Raw genomic sequence first — 23739 nt, 5'->3', positions numbered from 1 at the left:
CTCGACCATCAAGGCATCAACTTCAAACAGAACGACACCAAAGTGCTTCGATCCAAGTCCCTGCTGAATGAAATCGAAAGCATTTATGATGAGGTGCGTTTATCTCTCCTTTACCACAGTGCAACAAAAAAATCATACAGATCTGTGTACATCCGAAATGCTGACGTTGATTTGTTCTTGGTACGCAGCGCCAGGAGCAGGCATCTGAGGAGAACGCCACCCCACCCACAGGCCCCCACCTGATGCTGGCGTACGAGGACAGCCAGATCCTGGAGGACGCCGCAGCGCTCATCATCCACCACGTCAAGCGGCAGACCAGCATTCAGAAGGAGGACAAATACAAGATCAAACAGATCATCTACCACTTCATCCCCGACATGCTCTTCGCTCAGCGGGGCGAGCTCTCCGACGTGGAGGAGGAGGAGGAGGAAGAGGAGATGGATCTGGAGGAAGGCGCCTCCAAAAAGCACAACGGCGTCCCCGGCAGCGGCAGCCCTTCCAAGTCCAAGCTGCTGTTCAGCAACACGGCGGCACAGAAGCTGCGCGGCTGTGACGACGCCTACAACCTCTTCTACGTCAACAACAACTGGTACATCTTCCTGCGACTGCACCAGACGTTGTGCTCGCGTTTGCTGCGGCTGTACGGGCAGGCGGAGCGCCAGATCGAAGAAGAGGTCAGAGAACGAGACTGGGAGAGGGAAGTCCTGGGACTGAAGAAGGAGAAGAACGACAATCCAGCCATCCAGCTGAGACTGAAGGAGCCCAGTGAGTACAGAGAACAGGCAGACATCTATAATAATAAGAATCAGAATAACTTTATTTCTATAGCACTTTTTAAAACAAAGTGCTTTACATATTGGATAAAAAATACAAGAATATACACACACACATAAGCATATTACACAATAATCAAAGGTAAACCTATAGGAGGTTGTGTATAGGATAGTTAAGCACAAATCCTCTGTTTCCATTGTGTTTTGGGTCACATTCCTGTTCTGACACATGATTCGCAAAGTATTTTAAAAATGTTTGTAGGCTTATTGCCAACAGCTGACATAGTAAGAGAGGTGTAAACAGTTCTAAACAATGTGAATAAACAAACACTGGCAAAAGTTAGTAAAGAAAACCAAAAGTGAATGAAAGTACAAACACTTGCTGTATGTGAACCTTGAACTGATTGATTTGAAATGCCGCCAGTCTTTCTGTCACGTGGTGATCTATTTAGCCAGCTGATGCTGAATCATATTTCTTCTCTTTAGTGGACATCGAGGTGGAAGATTACTACTCAGCCTTCTTGGAGATGGTTAAGAATTTGCTGGATGGAAATATGGAGGCTTCGCAGTACGAAGACTCGCTGAGGGAAATGTTCACCATTCACGCTTACATCGCCTTCACGATGGACAAGCTCATCCAAAGCATCGTCCGGCAGGTGAGCATCTGTTTGTTCTGTCACCTTCAGTTTTCTGATCTCTTTTACATTAAGTTCGGTTACATTAAGCCTCAATTAGTACAGAACATAGTAAATCTTACACTTTTAAATGGTTGTTTCCCACTTAAACACAATTGCTTGTCTCCATCCAGCTCCAGCACATCGTGAGTGATGAGATCTGTGTCCAGGTAACGGACCTCTACCTCTCAGAAAGCGCTAACAGCGCCAGCGGAGGAGCCATGTCCACCCAGTCTTCACGGAGCTCCGCAGAGACCATCTACCAGCGGAAAGCCGAGCATCTCATGTCTGACGAGAACTGCTTCAAGGTAAACACACGAAGCTCCAACAGATGGTTGCCGACAGATTATGAAACACTGCTGACAGGGATGAAACATTGTGGAGAAGTAGTGAAACTATGGAAATGAGTTCAATTAAAGTTAATTTAAGGAGTAAGTAAGTACTTAAAATGATTAATGTTCCTCAAGGCTGCAGGAGTGGTTGCTGTAATGAATCCAGTTTGTTTGCTTCAGAGAGGAACATCCCACCCTTACCAACCCAAACCATCAGGACGTCTCATATTGTTTTTTGTTTTTTAATTTAAATTCTGTTCTCGGGTGTGTTTACAACCGATAAATCTTCCACACATTGTCAGAAATAATGAGTGAAATTCAAGCAGTGCTGTGAATAATTCCGGTTATGATAATGTGCTGTCTGTAGCTTACCAATTATTCTAACATCCTTTTTTGAAGTTATACTTGGTGTAGCACTGGAAATGTGTAAAGCAGCTTAAGGCAAATTTCCCTTTTGACCTACTTTGAAAGCATCATTTTTACTATTGACAACCTGCTCGCTTTGCACAGTGTGAAAATGATGCACTGAAGGTCCAGTGTGTAACATTGAGGAGGCTCTACTGGCAACAATGGAATATAATATCTATAAGTATGTTTTCATTCGTGTATAATCACCTGAATATCAGAATTGTTGTGTGTTTGTTACTATGAGCTGCTGTTATATACACACACCGTGGGTTGCCTTCCATAGTCCACCATGTTTCTACAGTAGCCCAGAAGGGACAAACCACTAGATAGGGCTGTCTTTACGTTGTTTTTCTTTGCATCTATATGTTTATTAAACGCGTAGAAGAAGAGCGAGCTGAGGAACTTGTGATTTGGTAGACGGCGTGACTCACAACAAAAATAATAGATTCCAACCTGGTTTGCATTTTCTGAGCCCCCAGGACGTCCTGACTTTGTCTCTCACACACTGATTTCATTTAGCCTCATACTTGCTACGTTTCTTTCACTTTCTCAGGTTATGTTTTTGAGGAACAGAGCGCAGGTTCAGCTCACAGTGGAGCTGCTCGACACGGAGGAGGAGAACTCAGACGAGCCGATGGAGGCTGAGGTGAGAAACTGTCAGTTTTAAGGTTTGATCAAAGGGTTTGGATAAACGCAGGGGAAATAACTTTGTAATTCACAAGCTATACAATAATTCCAAAATACATAAGCCCCCTTTTTTTCTTTTTTTTAAACTGTTTTTACAAGCCAGTCAGGATTTTTTTAATCCAGCTGAGCCTCTGTGATGGTTGGTAAACTGCCAAAATTAGGAGTTTTGCAAATTCCCAACCACAGTGTTCAGCTTTTGACTAAATTCCCACACTGATGTGACTGAATTGGCTGCTTATGTCATATTTAAAAAAAATCTTATTATGAGTATTATCTTCATATTATATGAGGGGAAAGAATTAATCTAGTGAATAACTGCAAATAAAAGTTGTCATTGTTTTTACATTTTGTCTAGTAAGAAGGTCCACTTTTCCAGCTGGAGTGGAAATACTAGTAAGGACCTGTTGCCAATCTTTTGGTAATACTGGTGTTAGACGTAATGTTTATAATCTGTCTTAAATTATTTTATTTTTTTTACTTTTTACTTTTATTCGCAGCGTTGGTCTGATTATGTGGGACGCTACTTAAACCCAGACTCCACCACACCTGAGTTGAGGGAGCACCTCGCTCAGAAGCCAGTTTTCCTTCCCAGGTGAGTTGTCAAATTAGGGTGACGTTAATGGCCGGGATCTGTAAGCGCTCTGACACATTTCCGTCGAACATGGGTCCTTTTGATTAAATGAACTCTTAATGGATTTGTTCTGACACGTTCTCGCGTTTGTCTTTGTTCTCGACACCAGGAATCTGAGGCGGATCAGGAAGTACCAGAAGGGTCGAGAGCAGCTGGACAAAGAGGCCTGCGAGGGTGGGAAAAAATCCCTGGAAAAGGAGAAAATGGAGTGCATGTTCAAACTCAACTCGTACAAGATGGTTTATGTCTTTAAGTCTGAGGATTACATGTACCGACGCACTGCCCTGCTGCGAGCTCACCAGGTATTCACTGCTGCTATTACACAGTTACTGCACCGAATGGATTTCTCCTTTACTCCCTCACCGTGTTGGAGGAACAGTGAGGAAGTTCTATCTTTGGGTTTGTCATCTGATTCGAGGCTTTCGTTGGCCTTTGTTAAAACATATTGACTAAACTAAGATTTCTGAAACAATAAAAATGTCCATAAAAAGATTTTGCCAATTTACAACATATCATATTTTTGTTATACAGATCTAATTATTGCAAAGCAATTCAGAAAACCATTATATCACAATATCTGAAACCAGTCCAGTATTCAAATCCCTGTAAGCAGGTTGTTCTACAGTTTCATATGAGGTATCTTAGCTGTTTCGAACCTGCTCATCACAGTGGTTCAGCAGAAGATATACTCATTTACATTTAGTTTTTAAGCAGAGGTGACATTACAGATCATGTTGCTAATTAAAATCATTCCCTTAGTTAAAGTATGAAAACGGGGAAAACAGCAATCTTCAGCTCTGTCCAATCAGGTGGCTATTTGCTGTACAGATATGAGAGGGATCAATCTTGTCATCATATTCTGTGTAATCTAAGCGTATTTCCCCAAATGCCATACTATTCCTTTAAGTTCAGTATAAACTAGGTCTATGTTGACAGGACTTATAGAGGAGTGTAACAGGCTGTATATCAGTTGAATGCTGGGGCTTTTAGTCACCAGTGAGGGGAGCTCTAATGCAAAAAGCTACACACTCAATCAGTGGTGCTGATTACTCACAACACTCAGTCTGTGTTGTGTGTGTGAGTGTAAAGTTGAGAGTTCTTTCATGTGCTCACCATCTCTAGTCACTTAAGAGCTATATGATCTTGTAGTGTGTTGAGTTTGTGTGTGTTGAGTGTTATAACAACTCAATAACGTACATTTTGTTTTTCCTCAGTCACACGAGAGGGTGAGCACACGCCTGCACAAACGCTTCCAGGCCTGGGTGGATGCATGGGTCAAGGAGCACGTCACCCGCGACATGAACGCCGAGACCAATAAGTGGCTGATGGGTGAAGGCCGCGACGGCCTTTTACCCTGCACCACCACCCGCCAGCCAGAGATCCTTCACTTCATGAACATCAACAAGTATCGCGTCAAATACGGCACACCCAGCGTGGCGCCGTAGCTGAGGAGAAAGGGGGGGGGGAGGGAGAGAGAGAGAGAGAGACTGATTTCTGGGGGTGTTTGGTCTGAAGTCAAACAGGTCAGGAGTAGATGTAGGGACGAGGGCTTATTAATGTGTTTTTAAGGCCGACATGGGAGCACAATTAAGCTAGCTACCGTGTATGTTGCACCCAGGGCGGCAGGATTACTGATTTTACCAGCGTTTTTAGCTGGGCCCCTTTTTTCGCAGGGCCTTTGGTGCCAAAACTTAGGAATCGTCATGATCCAGTCGCAGACCTGAGCTCTTACCAGCACTCGGAGCCACTTCTAAAAACAAAACTTCCCTGAGCCTTTTCGACGGGGCTTAGCAGCGTAAACAGATAGAGTGGTGCTTTTTGTACTTTATTACAACTGAGCTTTGGTTTAGCTTTTGACTGGCCATTTTTGCCTGAAGCCATCAGAGTTAGAGCTCCATCGAAATCCAATCAGAGAGAGATTTCTTTATGATAGTGTTAATACTACAGTATCCATGGAGAACAATGTGGTGGACAAGTGCACTTATTTATGAAGAGGAAAATGTTGTTTCAAAAGTTTTGTTTCCCAGATTGAAGGTCTGGAGGGAGCACAACAGAGTCTGAGAGATCTGGTTCAGACATTCCTGCGTTAAGGCCAAATCACAATTATGTACCTATCACTAGACGGAAAGAGGGTGACGTTTCCTTTTCCAGAACACATGGCAGCATTATTAGAAACTGTGCCTGAGCCCCAAACAGTATTGTCGGGTTAACATCAAAAAGCACTGTTGCGTTTATGTAAAAGAAAAAAAAAGAAAACAAAACAAAATAATTAACCTCACAACACTGTTTGGTCTCAGACTGTAAAATTGTATAGCTTGTGAATGTCAGATACTGACATGTATTCCAGTGTATGTGTTGTGTATATATATTATATATAGTTCTATTAACACAAATGATCCTCGCCGCCCGGGAAGTCAACCTTTTTAAACTGCCCTCCGCCAATACACCAGCTTGTACACACACACACACACACAAACAAACACACACACACACACGTCTCATTCTGGGAGGACTGTCCACATGCCGCTCACATTGTAAATACACTGTATATAGTCTCAGACTTTTTATGACAGATCTGTGTTGTTGTGCTAGTAATCCTTTCCAAGCTTACTGTGGACTTTAGTGATAAATGGCTAAAGTTAGTATGTACATGAAAAAGACAAATGCAAGACCATTTATTACAGTTTTTACCAAAGGGAGTTGATTATAAAAATAGCTCTTTTCCCCCTTTGTGTGTTCCTTTATGTCTTTCTTTTTTAGTTTCTTTAGTAAAAACATGTGGAAAAGTAGAAATGTATCCAGGTCTTTCAGTTTTTATATATGAAAATTATTATTATTTTTTTCTTCTGAATGTGACATTTGGTTGGTAAAAAATCACTGCCCCCTTTTGACAACAGACACCGTCCAACGTGATGGTGGGACTCATTTCAAAGTTCAGTGTTAAGATGAATGGGCTCCACAACGGTCTCACCTTGTGATGCACGCTTCCCTCCCTGGATAGATTTCTGCTGCAAACATCACCCCCCAACACCATATTTTTGATATTGGAAGAAGTCACACAAGCATGTCTTTAGTCCCTTTATTTAGACATTATTTAAAGTAATAATAAAAATGACATTTGTAGCCTACAGAGCCCTTTGTGGAGTTGTTTCTTTCACACTTTCATCTGTTACCTTCAGCCGTTGTTCTGTTAAACTGGCAGGAAATCCGAAGCAGAACCTGCCCTGTTTATCTCTTATCAGACATGTTTTTATTCAGCACAATAAAAAAAAATACACTGATTAGCACTGGTTTTCTTGTCGGATATAGTTTTTGAATAGTGCTTCCTGGTACTGAAGACTACCTCATAGACAACTAGACAAATCGTAGTCTGTCCATGCTGAATGATTCCCACAGGAAACATTTGTAACACAATTCTTGAGTTTTTAATAGTGTACCCACCAGCTCAAACGTCTCTTCTGTATATACACAGTGTTTTTATTGTATATTGTACTTATTGTGCAGAATCTTTGGAATATTTTCTCTTTTTATGAAATGCCAAAAGCTTAAAGCTGTGATCCTGCATTCATTTCCAGTCTTGAAAAGCACTGGTCAGTTTTTTTTTTTTAAAGGCTGTAAAGAGTCTCCTTTGCAAAGTTCTTAAACGTCCCATACATATCCAAATATCTGAGATGTTACACACTTATCAACTTAAAGTGGGATTGTTTTGACAGTGTTTCCATTGTGTTGTGCAGGAGGCTGTTAAAGTTAACAGTCACTACTGCTAGCGACAGTAGTTGGACAGCTCATCATCTCATAATAAAAGTTAAATGAATTCATCTTTCTTTAATTGGTTAATTCATCCATCCATTTCCTACTTCTTGTTTGGATCCAGGTTGGTTTAATTTCATTAATTTTATCATTAGTAATGATTTTTGTACACTGCTGGGAAGTACTAAAACTAGATTTAATAATAAATCATTTGGAAGGTTTTCTATCATTCCCATATGACCATAAATGTAGCATTAAATAATTAATTTCACGTCTGTACAGAGGAGTTATTCTCCATCAGATGATGATATTCCCTTCAAATCCTGCTGAGGGAGCCCTCTAGCTGTCCACCAAATGAAGAGCTCCTTGCATCTTGCACACACAATATTGTTTTTACAAGAATATTAAGCTTCCTTGAAGTTAAATTGAAGACCCTCAGGGACTTTGTTCCATCACAGCTTCATAGTCTTAATTTACAGGTTATTAATTAACTGATTAAGTACATGTGTAATCATGACTGAAGATTCTTCCCTCCATGAGTATTGGACCAGTGTCAGTTTTCATCGCTCCCTTAGGAAGATGACCAGAAGCTGTAAAACTCCAGGCAGCCGTTGGCATTAGGACTCATTGCTATTTTCAATCAATGAGGTTATATGGGTTCATTTATTCTATTGTTTAATCGATAAAATGGTATCTAAAGTGATCTCCAAATATCTCATGTATAATGTATTCAATTAAATCATATTTAACAGAAAAAAGCAGAAAATCTGCTCATTATAAGAAGTACAGTTGTTTGGCATTTTTGCACATTCAGACATATTTTCACTAGTTCAGAAACTGGCAAAAGCACATTTTGACTGTGGGATGCAAATTTACAGCCAGATTCTTCCTCAAAGCACCATACTATTTTTTTTTTAAGTCAGTTAATCACATGAGTCAAAAAGTTCAGTGAAAGTGATTGTATGTAGGGGTTTCAGCCTACTTGATGCACCAAACTGATGGCCTTCAAGACCGGAGATATCTTGGAGAAATTAAATCAAAACTATGTACATCTTCATATGATCCAAACTTTGGTATGTGGAAAACAAACTCTTGGCCGATTTCTGTGAGATTCAGCTCCAATGGGGGACAATCGCTCTGTGATGCAAAACCTGAATTCCAGTGGGAAGCTGGCCAGGCTGAACCGGGCCTCTGCGGGTGGTCCCACACACTGCCCGAGGAGAGGGTAGAGAGAAACGAGGGTGAACACGTCCCAAACCCAAACTTCACCTCACTTACAGTACCTGCAGCATTCAGACCCTTAACAAAACACATCCCCTCAAAGACACACACCCCTTACCCACTTGGCCCATCACGGTGCTGAGGCCCTGACAAGGAGTGAGGCCGACACATGCCAGCAGAGCCCTCCATGCCTCCCACTGGCAGCGCTAACAATGAGTTCCTCAAAGGCAGCACCGGCTGAGGGGGAGTGGAGGGAGGTTTTTTTTTTCGCCTCCCAAAGCTCTTCTGCGTGATTTCTTCCTTGGAGTGCACACTCCTGAACTTTCAGCAGCTTTCAGCTCCCTAATGTCGGCGCTTCCGCAACTTCTGACTCAGAGAGCGGGAGCTATTGTCACAACTACAGAGCGTGTATTGTCCTTCAAGCTTGGAGGCCTTGGCAATCACAATGCAGAGCAATTACCTCACTGAGAGTGACCACGTAGATTTCTGTTCTTTATTCTTGTATGTGGGAAGGCAGGGGGGTGTACAGTGTTTGCTTCATTTAAAAATTCAACAGGCATTCTTTCACACAGTACAGAGCTTTAAACAGGAACAAAACCTCTGAATACGTGCAAGAAGTTTACAGCATTTGGATGATGGCAGGTTTTCTCTCTGTGTGCACAAAACATCAAAAGCATCGCTGAATAAAAGCAGATTATCCAAAACTATGATGTATTTTTGGAACGGGTTATGAAGGTTTGAAGACCGGCAGATTGGAAGAATAAGAAGCATGAATTGGAGCAGCTATTAATAACACAAAGCACTCGTCTGTCATCTTCTCATCTGTCTCACAACTCTGTCGGTGATTGCTACCCGCTGCACCCAGGGGCTGTTTCTGCCTATATGAGAGGATGTTTCTGTATGGTGGTGGATGCACAGCCCAGCCGAGATGTCTGCTTTACAGGCTGATTTGTCTTGATGATGAGAAAGCGCTACCCTGCAGGCTCCTCTCCCCTATAAAAGGATTAGTGAGGTCTGGCACTCTTACATAACCGCTGCAAGCTCCTGTGCTGAACAGTGGAGTTAACGTGCTCAGTTCTAGTAACTTCAGCAAGCTTTAACCTTTTAATTGCCGTTTTACTGCAGAGGTGTCGAGCACAAGAAGGTCACTTATCCTGGCCTGCAGTGCTCTGGATTGACAGATCCATGTGACCACTCTTTAGCTTGTGTTCTTACATCTTTACTAAGATACAGACCACATGCTGCAGTAAATACGAACACGCTATGCGACACATTTTGTACATTCTGGTTCCCAGAAGATAAAATATATTGCAGTAAGCAACCATTAGATGCCATGAAATTTGGTGCAATTGGAACAACTTCAGATCCTCTGTCTTTCATTTAACGTCATTATTAACTCAACTTTTAATTTGTCCAATATTTTGATTTATGACCAAATACCTGCAAACTAATGGTATTCCTGTCAGCCTCACCTGTACTCCATGTTAAGTATAATAACACTAAACTAAGATGGTCTACAATGTAGACCATCTTAGTAGACTCTACATGGTTCAACTTTGTTCCTGCTAAACATCAGCGTGGTAGCATTGCCTTATTAGTATTTATCCCAAAACAACACTGTGCCTGTGCGCCTTACAGAGCATAAGCACTTTTAGACTAGACTTTTAGACTCTTATTTTTCCACTATTAACACAACAGCAATGTCTGCTTGTCATCTGAGTAATGCTCCATTAAGTACCACAAAATCTACTGGCATCCATATCCATCACAGTGGACTAATGGACCCTAGCAGCAATCTGGACGTCTGTACTTGTATTCAGAGTTTGAGAATGTCAGCTTTATTATTGTTGATGTGTCATTTATAAATTACTGTCATCTTTGTTTTGTTCCCACATGTTGAAATCATTATCTCATAAGCATTACCAATGGGACATGTGTTTTGAATCACATTAAAATGTTAACTAGTGACTCATGTTAAGATTTACTGACATAGCTGTTTCACTGTGGCTCTGCCCAAAACTGAATACAGTTTAGAAGGCTAACAGCAACACACAGAGAAGATTACTGACACGTAGATCACTGCTTGCACCAAATTGTCACTAATGACAATTATACATTCAAGTTTCCTTTCTTTCCTTTCCTCTATATGTTATCATTCTACAGACACAGGAGTAAACATGTAATTACTCAGCTCGAGTGGTATCTAATAGTTTTGCTTTTATTTGTCCAGGTTTTTTTAGACATCCATCTCTTAGATTTCCGCTTCCACCCAATACAGTGATGGTTAATCAATTTTTTGATGCTCAAAGGTAGTGTATAACAAGGATACAGTTTGTGAAAAAATGTTTTTCAAATGTAATTTTTCAATGCTTTTAGGACGACAAATGACATTCTGTTTGCTTCAATTGTATTGTTGTGGCTGTGAAAATATTAGAGACAAAACCTGAGCACCTAAAACCAAATCTGTCTGCATGGTTAGATATCAAGAGATATGGATTCTGAGTGAACCAAACCTTTAAAAAAGCAGACTTGTAACAGACTTGGAGTCAGGGTGGGAAATTGAAAAGATACGCACTGAAATGCATTATTTGGAGGTCTATTAGTTAAAGCATTTCATGGCTATTGAAATACGGAACCAGAAGACAAGCAATAGGCAAGCACCATAACAACAAGATGATGTGTGTCCTGACATCAAAATATTACTGTTTAGTTGCAACTCTGAAGTACAGCTTCTGGCAGTGTCCTCGAATGCACCCCCATGGAAGAAGTCACTGCCTGCATGCAAAATAACTCCAAAATGATGCAATGAAATTTCTTCTGAGCAGACATTTGTGCAGAGTTGCGACTGCCAGAGCGCTCAGAATATGTGCGTGCCTCCTGAGAAAGCCATTTAGTGTGAAGGCGTGACTAAATATATCACAAGATGAAAGTCATTGGGGACGTCAAAGGATAAAGCACACTGGGAAATTAAATGTGACAGCCCCCCCTGCCCACCAAACACACACACACACACACACACACACAGACACTTGGCTGAACTTGACCTTTTCCATCCTCCCTTGGTGTTCATATGCAGTACATGTAAGTTAATGTGCTGAATGGTACACCTTCTAGAGGGTTAGTCAGCGCCATCTGCCAGGGTTAAATACATGTGCACCAATTAGCATTTTCTGACGTTACAGCCTGGCACAAAGAATGGTTTCAGTCTCCATAACTAAATTCCCAGTTTAGGGGGTGAACTTTTATATAACCTTTTTAATGATGTCAAGGGTGAAAGTTGTGCATAATCAAGGGCATGGCCACTTTGAGTGACAGGTGGGTGCCGTCACAAGCTGTTTTCAGAAACAAGGCTTCATTCAGCCCGCCATAGCTCCACCCACGCTCCTTGTCTTTGCCCATTTTTGGATTAGCCACACTGAGCTTCACAGCGGCTGTTAAGGAAACCTATGGGTGCCGTCACAGACATTATACAGTCTATGTTATGAATATATAAGCATGCTGAAGTAAGCATTTAGTTCAAACCACTGCTGTGTCTCAGTGTCACGGTCACAGAACAGCTAGCATGTCTGTACAACCTGGCAACCCAAAAGTTGTTCATATAAATAGCTTTTGGCTGTTGAAGAATAATCATTAATTCATTGATGAAAATTATAAATTGGCCATTAATAAAGCCATTACATCACATAAACCTGTTATAAACTGTGCTATATTTGAAAGCTTGTCTCACTATGTAGAAGATGTTCTACTCTTTCTTCTAATGCTTAATTACAGCCAAATGAAAGTTACAGGTTATTACAACTTTGGTCACATGTTTGTAAGTTTGGCAGAGGTTTCTATTAGTTATGATGGCACTGAACTTGCCACAGTAATAGCTGAGATCCAGAAAATTATGAAAATCACTAAACAAGCCAAGAGTTTTCATCTATTTATCCATGCTACTCAGTTTGGAGGTACAATGCAAAATGAGCGGAGCAGTAATGTCATTTATAATCTCTCATTGCATGCAGTCTATCTGTAAACTGTGATAGACAGTGATGATGCTGGTGCTGGTTTAAAACTAAAGTTTTGGTCATAATTTTACATTGTGTCTTCATTTTCTCTCCTTAATAAGTTGTGCTGACCTGGGTGTTTGTTTAAAACACGTCTGATTATCTGACATCTCTGGTTTCTTTTCCCATCTGACCTCATTTTATTGTTGTTGTTGTGTTCCCACATCTCAGCAACTAACTATGTGCATACAATCTTATTACCAAAAGGAATGGTGACCAAAATAAAGAAAAGTAAGACCCCATTTGCTCGGAACTGTACTTCCCTTTAAAGCATGCACTAATTAGTCTTTTAGGTCTTATTGTGCAGAAAAAACCCAACAGGCCTTTTTCAGCAGTTTCCCAAACTCCAAAACCCACTCAGGCTTTGGGAGGAGCTAAACTGGGACACCAAGTGGAGAAGAGGAGGGAAGCGGCGTTGAACTCCACTGTACTCACAGAGGCTCCACTGTTTGGTGCCCAGAAGAGAGCTTTAAGACAGGCGGAGGGGCCCCTTCTCTATAAAATGGAGCAAAAACACAACAATCCCTTTATTCAGCTGTTTGGACCTGCCATCTGAACAGCAGCTTGTCATTAAATTAACATCACAGCAGGCGAGCGCCCTGGCCCTTGCTTCCCGGAGCATTGTGGTGCACTGAGGAGGAAACTCATTCTTTCAGGGGATACCAGGTCAAAAAGCAGGGGTGGTATAGAGTCGGCCCAGCAGCCTTGGCGTTGAGGAATGGGAACAGTCGCCGTGCCACTGTGTTAGTCCTCGCGAATCCGAGTGTTGAAAGGACAACCTTTTAATCCCTGGAAGCCGTGAAGGACAGAGACAGATTTGCTTTTTGTTTTTGATGTTTTGCCACTTTCTGGCCATATCCACCCCAAGGACTGGACTGAAGTCCATGCCAAAGCCTCTGACCACTGGTGAGACTGTGTTGGCCCGGATCATAGACTACATGTGCTGTGCACCTGCTCCGGGGAAGTGTGTTGAATAAGTTCCCCAGTGGTTTTCCAATAGAAAGATTTGTATGGTAGTAGTGCACTGCCTGGATCGTGCACCAAAACAGTAAATTAGCTCCTGAGCAGCACTGAAACACTGCTGAAATAAAACAAAAGCTAAATTCAAGACAGGGGAGTCCAAAAGGTTTCTAAGAAAATGAAATACAGTTACTTTACCTTTGTCACACCTCACAATGAGACACATTTTGTTTATGGGTCCTGGACTCCAACATGTGTGAATGGGTTCATTTATTTCAGCCAAAAGAAAAAAAGTTTCTAAATAAACAAAACAGCCCCAGCTCATCAGAGGAAGAAAGAGGGAGTACTCCACCTACAAGCAAATAAAGAGTTACTCAGTTACTTGTACTGTAAATCAACATTAATGCATGGGCTGGTTTGATTCAAATAAACATCCAAAAATGTTAACTGAAAGATTAATTCATTTTGAAATTTATAGAGATGTTTGCACTGTAGCTCTGATTGCATCATCCATCCATTTCTTCTGACTGTCGGTCTTACCGTCTGTCTGTCTACCCACCAATCCTGCCACATTACATTATTAATCAGTATGGTCAGAGCAGCAGGGCACCCGTCCACAACCTTTTCCCCCAGTGAATACCAAGAGCTCTTCCTGAGGGATTCCCTCACACTTCCAGGCCAGCTTGCATCATGAACCCTTCATGAGCACCAGCTTGACTCTAAGGTCTAACCTTGTGAGGAAGCTGGACTTGCGAGATCATGAAATCACTTGAGAATCCATCCTGCCAGGCTTCAAGCTATGCATTTGGTGCCAAACTACATGGCACCAGACCAATCAGCATCCTTTGAGGAAATACTGGCAGCTACAGTATGTTTTGTATGTTTTTTTTCTCCAGGATGGCAAAATCATGACCCCCCTACTCTGCCTCTGATTGGCTTACCCTAGTCCTAACCAATCTCACTCATCATGCCTAACAGCACTGAAGGCTTTTCTTGATGGAAAAGATGTTTTCGCTGACTTCGACAAGAGTCTGACTACGGTATAGGCCTATGGCTCATTGATTTAGTTGAAGTTCGCCAGTAATAGTTGTGGCGCATGTCAAGTTAACTAAGGTCCTCATGGTTTGTTGAAATCCTGCACTCAATTGGTTCCTTTACACATCTGCTTTATGCTACAATGCATGAATATCTCATGTGAAGTCCAATGCTGATCTTAAATGACCAAACACAGGTGCAAACACACCTTGGGTGCTGTGATTGGTGTCCCAAAATGTTCCATTGCTACAAAATATGTGTCACCTATAGACTCCTACCACATGTTGTGCACCTCTGGCTTTCCCTGTTTCATATCCTTCTTTACAATCAGGTGTTTAAATAAAGTGCCATAAAAAAGAGACGAAGAAAACACTTGAATCTTCAGTGTAGTATCTGAGCTTTCATTGTACTGTATAAAACTGCACTAAAGTGATATAAGGAGCTATTACTCATAACGTATGTAGATTGCAGAAGGATTTTTTTTTAATTGTTTAATGAAAACAATCTGCTTCCATTATTGCTTCTCTGCCTTCCAATTCACTGGACTTTTTTATGTTCTCATCTCTATCCGACCACCTTGTTGGTAAAACAAGGGGCAACATAGACCACTGGGCAATCAGGTTAGAAAGGCTAGTGAAGCAAATGAGGTCAGATAGATGAACTGACCACAACGCTACTGTTCACTCCAATAATGTTGCCTCCACATGACAGACCCTGAGGGGAAAGTCACATTAGGACAACCTTCCTCATCTCTCACATCTACTGTCTGCCAAAATACATCCCGCAAAGAAATAACATATCTCCACGTGCCTCTCTGAATTTAAAAGCCATTATGAAAAATGAAAGCTCTTATGTTGTCTGTCACCGTGAATAGACAACTCATGTAAATGTGCAACTGTCGCATTAGTCATGCTGTAGCGACAGGGCCCTGCTTGGAAGCTTTTGACTGTATTTGCTCCAGTCTGTCTGGTCTTATCTTGCCGCCCCACTCTGTCTTTAATCTTGTTGCCTCAGAACTGCATCAGACACAAAGACGTGTCTCTCGGGAGTGTCTGGGAAGAAGCGAAGCCAGTGACGAATGGCAGCAGGGAGTGGGAGGCTGGAGCATGACGGGATGTGGGGTATTCAACCCCAGGCTTTTTTAAAGGATCAGTTTAGGATTTTTCAGAAGTTTGTCTGAGTTCACTGACTTCTAAAATGCCTGCACCAGTTGTTTTTTCTTTCAGATTTCAGTAGTATGAGTTCATAGTGCTTGTTAGTAGTAGTAGTATAGCAAGGCTAAAAGGAGTTAGTAAATGCAGGATCTAGTGGAATGGAGTGGAATTTGAAATTGAATACAATATTCCTATATTTTTTTTCATTAGTGTATAATCATCATAGTTTCTCCTATATGCTCGGTTAAGACAGGTTTTCATCCCTAGTGTAGTTACTTTGAAAAAAATGGCAAATCTTAATATTTACAACTCCATGAGTCAAGAGATATAGCAATGTACCAAAAATAAAAACAGTTTGTTTACACATAAACTCCATAAGATATCATTAATAGACATGCATATTATAAGAAAGAGACTCTGATACTGTTGGTTCCATTTTTTATTGTGTCCCGTCATTGAACATGAATACTTAATCAGTGTAACTGATGACTAAATCCTACATAAACAGCTGACACCAGGGTTGTAGATATGGACATTGAGAAATCCAGCTACTGTACTGCAGACACAATACTCACTACAAATCATTACAGAGACATTGCTACTGTTTGTGGAGACTATGCAGACTGATGCTGAGAGATTACACAGGATACTTTGCAAATGTGTTAGCGTGTTAGCATGACAGAGAGTTGTTGGGTTTAAACAAATTGTGGTCCAACTGTGTTTCTCCCTTGTCCCGATGAAGGCTGCAGAGCTTCATTCCCGGATGTAAATCCGTGTGCACACTACGTCATCTGCCCCAAAAGTCTGGAGGAAACAAAAAGATAATTCTGCATGTTAGACACCTGGTAGTGATTAGCCCTTGCAGTTAGCTGGCATAAAATGTTACATTAGCTTCACATTTTAAAGCTGTTTGCTGTTTTACTTCAACAAACACCTGTGACACTAAGCCTCCTTGGCCTCGGTATGCTTCTACGCAGCGGGGGTGCCAGCGCATTTGCTACAACACAACATGGCGTCATCCAGAAAACAAATAGAGAAAATTGGGCTTTTAAAATAATAATTAAGTGTTATATTGACACATAAGTATATACAGTTTCCTGGTCTGGGCTCTTTTGGACTTTTTTAATACAAAAGATTGATTTTTTTTAGTGCATTCCACAATGACCTTTCCTCTGGACTGCAGTGTGTTTTTAGTTTAAAATAAAATACCCTGTGCAGAATCTGGATTGAATTTCACGCTACATCAATATTGTGGCACCAGACCAGAAAATAATCAGTCAGATGCAGGTCAAAGGAGTTCTGACGCCACAGACAATAGTAAGTTAATCTTGGAAGTGGAGAAGCACACCGTTTTGTATCATTAATAAGGACAAAATACAGTCAACAACATCGGCAGGAAAGATGCTCTAAAGACACACTGCTTCTGAGACACTCAGTGGGATTTGAAGACACACAGATCACGGAGCCAAACCACGTCGCACAATGCCATAAAGCCTTGGCCGAAATTCATAAGCATACTGAACCCTTGCAAGTCTCTACTCTTGTCTGTTCCCCTCAAAAACCTCTTCAAAGCAGTCTCTGCATTCAGCTTTGACGTGAAAGAACATAACTTCATTAAAGATAGTTGAGTTATGGTAGTATTACCAGATTGTTTGCAATATGAGGGAAGTAAAATTGGCAGGCCTATAAATAATTTCAAAATGTCAAGGAAATCCTATAAAGCAATGATGCAAGTGTCACAACATCATAGTCTTATGGCCATCAATGTAGGCCAAACTGTTGATGATGAAACCATAAGAAACTGTTTAATAACAGATTCATGCGTCTCTTGCACGAACAAGGTTGAAGTCATTGAGTCCAGTCCTCTGATGTGCCATCACTTTTTGATTTTATGTCAGGCTGATGGAGGACTATATATATATATATATATAAGATTTAGAACATTATTATAGCTGCAAACTACTATTTGTTATGTAAAGATATATTGGAATCATGGTGCCCTGTGCTGCTATGGCCTTTCTGGGGTTTGATTACATAGTGACCTGTGGTGTCTGTAGATATAAAAGGCTTACTCTAAAGTAACAAAAACATAACAATTCCTATTTTCATGTGATTATAGACTATAGAAAACATACTTATGAATATTATATTCCATTTCTGCCAATAGATCCAGTGCAACATCCAGTTGGAAGTGAATATTGTATATAAAACCTTAAAGTATTTTCAGACTAAACCAATTAAACGGATCATGCAAATCGTATGGAAATGTGCCCCACTTACAGTGTGAACTGCCACAGACAATCAGACCATTGCTTTATGATCGCTAGTCCTCCTTTGAGTCTCAAGCTGAAGCTCTGCAATTGTTGGGTTGTCTCTCCGTCTGGGGCTTTTCTTTTTAAACAGATAGCTAGATTCAGACAGGGTCTGTTTTGGTTTTTGTAGTTGCTCATCTAAGAGCTTGTCTGGGTGCAGAGATGACTCATGCCTCTTTTTTTCCAGAGAGGCTTAAAAGTTTCCAGGATTTGAATGATACAGTATTTATTCAATCAGTATCACATATTTAAGCTTCTGAAAAGATATCTTGCATTGCTGGAGTTTTAGGTCTGCTATTAAACTGCACCGATGTAATTTCCTAACTGATGTAGAGATATTTAGTTGATTGGGTAGTTTGAACTTGGTTAACAAATACTGTACTCGATTTGGTCATTGTGGAAGCATCTTTTTTCAAATTTAATATGTGGTACTAATATTCAATATTTAAATAACTTCTTCATGGTAAGAAAGGTTAGGGTTGCAGGATGAGAAAACCCTGGAAACAATGAAAAGATCAACCTGCCAGTGAGGCTGACACTACAGTTATCTTTTTAGGAGTACTAGGAGCTCCTTAAAGCAGCTCTTTAGCTCTTGTCTTTGTTTGGGTGTGAAGCTGCATTCTGCCTTCATGTTCATTTACAAACTGACGCTTTGAACTATTTCTATATAAGTTTTGGAGTAGTTGCTGATCCATTTTGTCACACAGTAAGAGTATAGCTTTATAGTGTAGTGTTATTTGTGGCAGAGTCCCAAAGTCGTGCTTACATTAGCTGACTGGCATTGCCTGTGTCATTCATGCTTCTCCAGCAGTGGCGTCTAGTCATATTCATACAGATGTAGAGCATGAGCATTACTACCTGAGACCTTTTTCTGACAACTCCAACTGTGTAACCATTTGCTATAGATTCATTGACATGTGTTTTACTGGAATTGTAAACATCTCCGAGAAATTAGTTTTATATACAACTAATTTGCAACAGCAAATACGTTTTGAAGAAAACATAATGCCGGCCAGATTACGTCTCCCCAGGATATGATATGATGACAAGTCATGTAAAATGTTCATTAAAAAGATGGTGTTTAGGCACTGGCAGGACTTGGTTACGGTTAAGGAAAGATTGTGGTCTTGGTTTAATAAACATAAAAACTCTTCAGTAACTTGAAACACATGAAACACAACATGTTTATTAAAATTTGATTCAAACCAGAGTCTTTTATTAACCTTAACCAAAGTGCATCTATTGCCAAATCCTGACTACAGATGGGACTTTGAAAATCCAGCGTCAAAGTCCTACAGCTTGTACACCCTGCATCCACCCTGACCACCTCCCATACACTTTTGTGGTTTATTCAATCCAAAAAATGTTGCCTCCAAACATAATCCCAGCAGCGATTATTGCTACCACAACGTAATTGAGAATTTAGTCATATCTAAACAACATTTCTAGGATACAGGGTTGAAATTTTCAGTTATGGTGTTTTAAGTTTTGTTGGTCATCCTTCATGCTTACACACCTTCAAGCTGCTGTGGCACCAAAACTAGGGCAGTGGTCTCTGGTGAATGTTGACAAGATTCACTTGTTAGTGTTGTCATGGCAACACAATACAAACCTGCATGCACTGGGAACCAATTTCTCACACTCTACCTATCTGTAATCTCGACTTTATGAGGGAAGAATGTGGCTCCGCGTAGCTTTTTGCTGTTGATTGTAAAAATTCAAAATTCAGACAAGCTGCGCTGTAAACGTGGACTATCTGCTGGTTGCATGGTGGCGTGACAGCAGGGAGGACGGAGGTAAGAAGAGCAGAGAAGCACAGAGACTCAGCTGGTGTCACAGCTCGGCCAGATCAATCTCCATTAGTACACGAAACACTTCAGCTCCTCCAGGGCAACCGGGCCAGAGTGTCACCAGAGTATCAGGCACTGTCACACATTCTGCTTTTATCGCCTAAACATCAGAAAAGATTTCACATGTTCTGCTTTCTTCTAGGTCTGAACAATGAGGAGCCTCTAGTGGAATATTGAGATACTATTTAAAGCCTAATTATGTAGATTTTCTACCTTAAAATAACAGCTTCACTTCACCTAAGAGGACGATGGCAGATACTAAGAAGAGAGAAGGAGAGAGAACCCGCTGGACAACAGTAAATCTCAGACTGGCTTTTAGTTTCTGAGTCGAGTGACTCATATGAGATGGCTTACTATGTCTGCTTCTGTCCGGTAATAATAAGCTACACAAACTAAAAAAAGTCTGTGCTCAGTCTGATGATCTTTTTCTATATGCGTAGCAGGAAGGGGCTGCAAACTTTCATTTTGTTGTACAGCCTCGTGTTATATAAAGATTAATACATGTCCTGCATCCTTGATCCTTGATTACTTTTTCTGCATCTTAACTTTCTATATTGTTGTTTCAAGCTTTTGCCTTTTGGACATTCATCTTACAAGTTCTCGAGGAACAAAGCAGAGCGTGGGAGCGTTGTAAGAGGAAAGCTGTTGAATCCCTGAGAACTATTCGTCCGGTCCATTGGTCCCCTGCACATCGTTCGAGGGGCTTTAGACCCATTGACTTTTGCCCATATTAATCTAGCTAAATACAGAGGGTATTACTGCAATGTCAGCGTAGCAGCTCCTCTTGTTCTCCTTTCACATCTCTCCACGGGGTGGATGAAAGCTCGGCTCCTTGGGAAACGGCCTCTCTCATTTCCCTTACGGATGAATCTCCAGGGTGACTTCATACACTCCCTGCCTCGTTTCATTAACCATTTCTCAAACAGAATACACTTGCTGCTCGAATATCCAATCTTAATGCATCTGATGTTGTCAGGGTCTCCATGAGAACAGCATGTAACAGACAAACCATACAGATAGCTACCCATCAGATCATGCTCTCTAATACTTCTTTTCTTTGTTGAGCCGAGACCTCAGCCTGAAATGAGAGTTCCATAATCTACTGAGTTTTTGGTATGTAAATAGGGATTTTTTCTCTATTTCTTAAACAGTAATCTATTAAGAGGCTTTCAGGAAGATGATGAGTCATTGCTGTGCGCTCACCAGTGTGAGCTCATCGCCGTTTAGTTCTCGGGTCCAGTAGGTTTTGGGGCCATCACCATCTACCAGAGTTTGCTGACAGCGGATCTTGTTCTCTGTCTCCCAGGTGGCGAGGCTCTGCGGGGGGGGACAACAAGGTGGGAGGGTCAGTATGATGGTAAAACACATTCATCTTTACGGGGTCACTTTATACTGGACTTAATACCAGCATCATTCATCAGTGTGGTCAGAAATGTGCTCTGTTGCACTTCCAACCACACCCAACCAACAGCTTCCATCTTTGTGGTTTGGGGATGTTTCAACATGACATGCTCTGTACACAAACTAAGATCCAGAAATGAATGGTATCCCCTGCACAGAGCCCTGACCTCAACCCCATCCAACACCTGTAGGATGAACTGGAACGTCTTCTCTGAGCCAAACCCTCCCAGACTGGTGGAGGCGGTAATAAATGTGTGCCATGTACACATACCTTTGGCCACATATTTCACAGCCTCCTTAAAATAACATCTGTCCCTTGCTTATTCATTCATGGCCAGACCTCAATGAACAAAGTAATATGATATTATAAATCAGTGGCCTGAGCCATTAGCAGATTAATAATAAAGAAAAAACATAAAATCCTCTTAGCCCTTTGGTCAGTCAGGGTCTCTGTCTGCTAATTCACTTCAATAATATTTCAAATGACTTCAAGGGGATTAGTCAGACTTTGACTTCAGGACTAATTTCTCCTGAGGTAATTCACTCAAACCTATCTACCTATCAGAGAGTTAAGAATTCATGAAAGATCGGGACCAAGGTGACCCTGAGGCACCAATTTGTTTTAATGTAGAGGATTTATCATTTTGGTCCGTTCAGGGTCCATTAACTGCACTCGTCTTTCATTACCTCAACTGTCTATCGTCACAAGCTGAAGATGAAGATGAAGAGATTGACACCACTCTCATATTTGTCTGTTAATTGTGAAGCTGAAGCCAGGAGACTAGCTTAGCATAAATGCCAAAGTCACTTTTGCAACACAATATATCTCGTTTGAGAGACTAAACAAGTTACTTAGTAAGCTTTAGAGGTGCTGGCTTTGACAGAGCCATGCTAGCTAGTTCCCCCCTGTTTCTTGTACTTATGCTAAGCTAAGCTAACCAAGCTGCAATTTCACATTCAAAGAAATAATTCGACATTTTGGGAAATACACTTATGTGCTTTCTTGTGTTAGATAGAGAGGGTGAGTTAGATAAAAAAAAAATGTATACCACTCTCACGTCTGTCCATTAAATATAAAGCTGGAGCCAGCAGACGGTTAGCTGGAAACAGCTGGCTCTGTCCGAAGCTAATCCACCTACCAGCATCTCTAAAGCTCATTAACACGTTATACATTTCTTTAACCCACAAAAAAACTGCTCAAATGGGAAAAAGATAAGTAATTCGTGAGCTTTAAAGATGTATGGACTGAGTTATGCTAGCTGTTTCAAATCTATATCTATGTGTTAAGCTATGTAAACTCTTCTGGCTGGAACAGATATGAGAGTTTTATCAATCTTGTCAGCTAAAAGTCGTTCAGTGAATACATTTTTCCGAAACTACTTTAATGATTATTTTATAGTTGTTTCCAAATCGAGTGTCTAATCCAAAGATTAGCTTACTATTCACATTTTCAAGTGTTGCCTGCTCTCTGACCCTGATAATATTTTTTCCCACACAGCCGAAATGTGTTTTTCCTCTCAATAAAGCCAGCTGCATTTTCCTTTTCTTAAGCTAGTGATCCCGCTCCAAAGCCTGGAACTGATCAAAGCTGCCATTGCTTCATCTAACTCAAGCACATCTACACCCAAGAAAATAAAAAATTTGGACAGGCCTATTATGAAAACCCACGTTTGTTCTTGCATGCCTATTTGTAGAGTTGCTCATAGACAATTTGCTTCACAATTTGTACAATTTTGTATTTTATAAAGCACCACTGCTCAGTGTTGGACGAAGCAGCAGTCTCAGTTTCTCAGAGGCAAATGTTAATCACCATATCAAAGGTAAGGAAAGCCATCATGGATCCCTGCGGGCTGCCGTCCTCAGACTTTGCCAAGCTGAACAACAGCAGGGCTTTTCTACAGTTCTCTCTCTGATTTTTTTATCTAATAAAGCCAGAGCCCAGAGAGTCGATTAGCTACGGCTCCATTTTAAGCATTACTCTCAGCCTCTGACTTGGATGGATTTTCTCTCATTCTCTCTATTTCACATTAACTCACAGACAAATTCTCACACATAGTCCTCTCCCAAATAACAAACGAGAGCTTGTGTACACACATTTGAGACCAAGATAAATTCATCTTGCTTTTTCTCTTTTTTTCTGTGTTTTACTTATCACAACATCTGCTGCCTTTATCGAAAAAGTAGAAGAACATCTCATTTCCTGCTTGGTTTAAAGTTTTTTGTGTTGGATTATACAACATTTCTTTCAGATCCCAAAATAACACACTCACTCCCTGTTGGACTCATCTCTTCCCACAGTTTGATCACATTATTTCTCTGTGTCTGCTCATCGTGTTTCACTCTCGGTAGTTTATGCCTTAACCTTGGGACAAAGATTTTGCTCTTTATCAGATCAACTCATATTTTTTTAAGTGACAAATACCATATCTGAGTGATGAATACATGCCAACCACTTAAAGGACCAGTGTGTGGGATTTAGAGGCATCTAGCAATGTAGCTGCA

General features: G+C 40.9%; 2 protein-coding genes across 2 annotated transcripts in view; one reads left to right on the top strand and one right to left on the bottom strand.

The window, feature by feature from the left end:
- Positions 1-6633, top strand: part of sin3aa (SIN3 transcription regulator family member Aa) — a gene marked incomplete in the record, with an annotated part of 14953 nt that extends 8320 nt beyond the window's left edge. Inside the window, 8 exon segments of the mRNA XM_035664665.1 lie at positions 1-93; positions 189-765; positions 1260-1429; positions 1582-1755; positions 2741-2833; positions 3372-3466; positions 3615-3807; positions 4720-6633. Coding sequence (XP_035520558.1) covers positions 1-93; positions 189-765; positions 1260-1429; positions 1582-1755; positions 2741-2833; positions 3372-3466; positions 3615-3807; positions 4720-4950 — 1626 coding nt within the window.
- Positions 6634-16095: 9462 nt separating this feature from the next.
- Positions 16096-23739, bottom strand: part of crabp1a (cellular retinoic acid binding protein 1a) — a gene marked incomplete at its 5' end in the record, with an annotated part of 18992 nt that continues 11348 nt past the window's right edge. The window contains 2 exon segments of the mRNA XM_035665195.1: positions 16096-16478; positions 21040-21153. Of these exon segments, the coding sequence (XP_035521088.1) occupies positions 16428-16478; positions 21040-21153 (165 nt within the window). The 3' untranslated portion in view covers positions 16096-16427.

Source organism: Morone saxatilis, unplaced genomic scaffold, assembly GCF_004916995.1.
Source record: "Morone saxatilis isolate NCDOM2014 unplaced genomic scaffold, NCSU_SB_2.0 Contig2, whole genome shotgun sequence".
NCBI classification, from domain to species: domain Eukaryota; kingdom Metazoa; phylum Chordata; class Actinopteri; family Moronidae; genus Morone; species Morone saxatilis.
The sequence above is the reverse complement of the archived record's forward strand: the minus strand, read 5'-3'. Positions and strand labels throughout refer to the sequence as shown.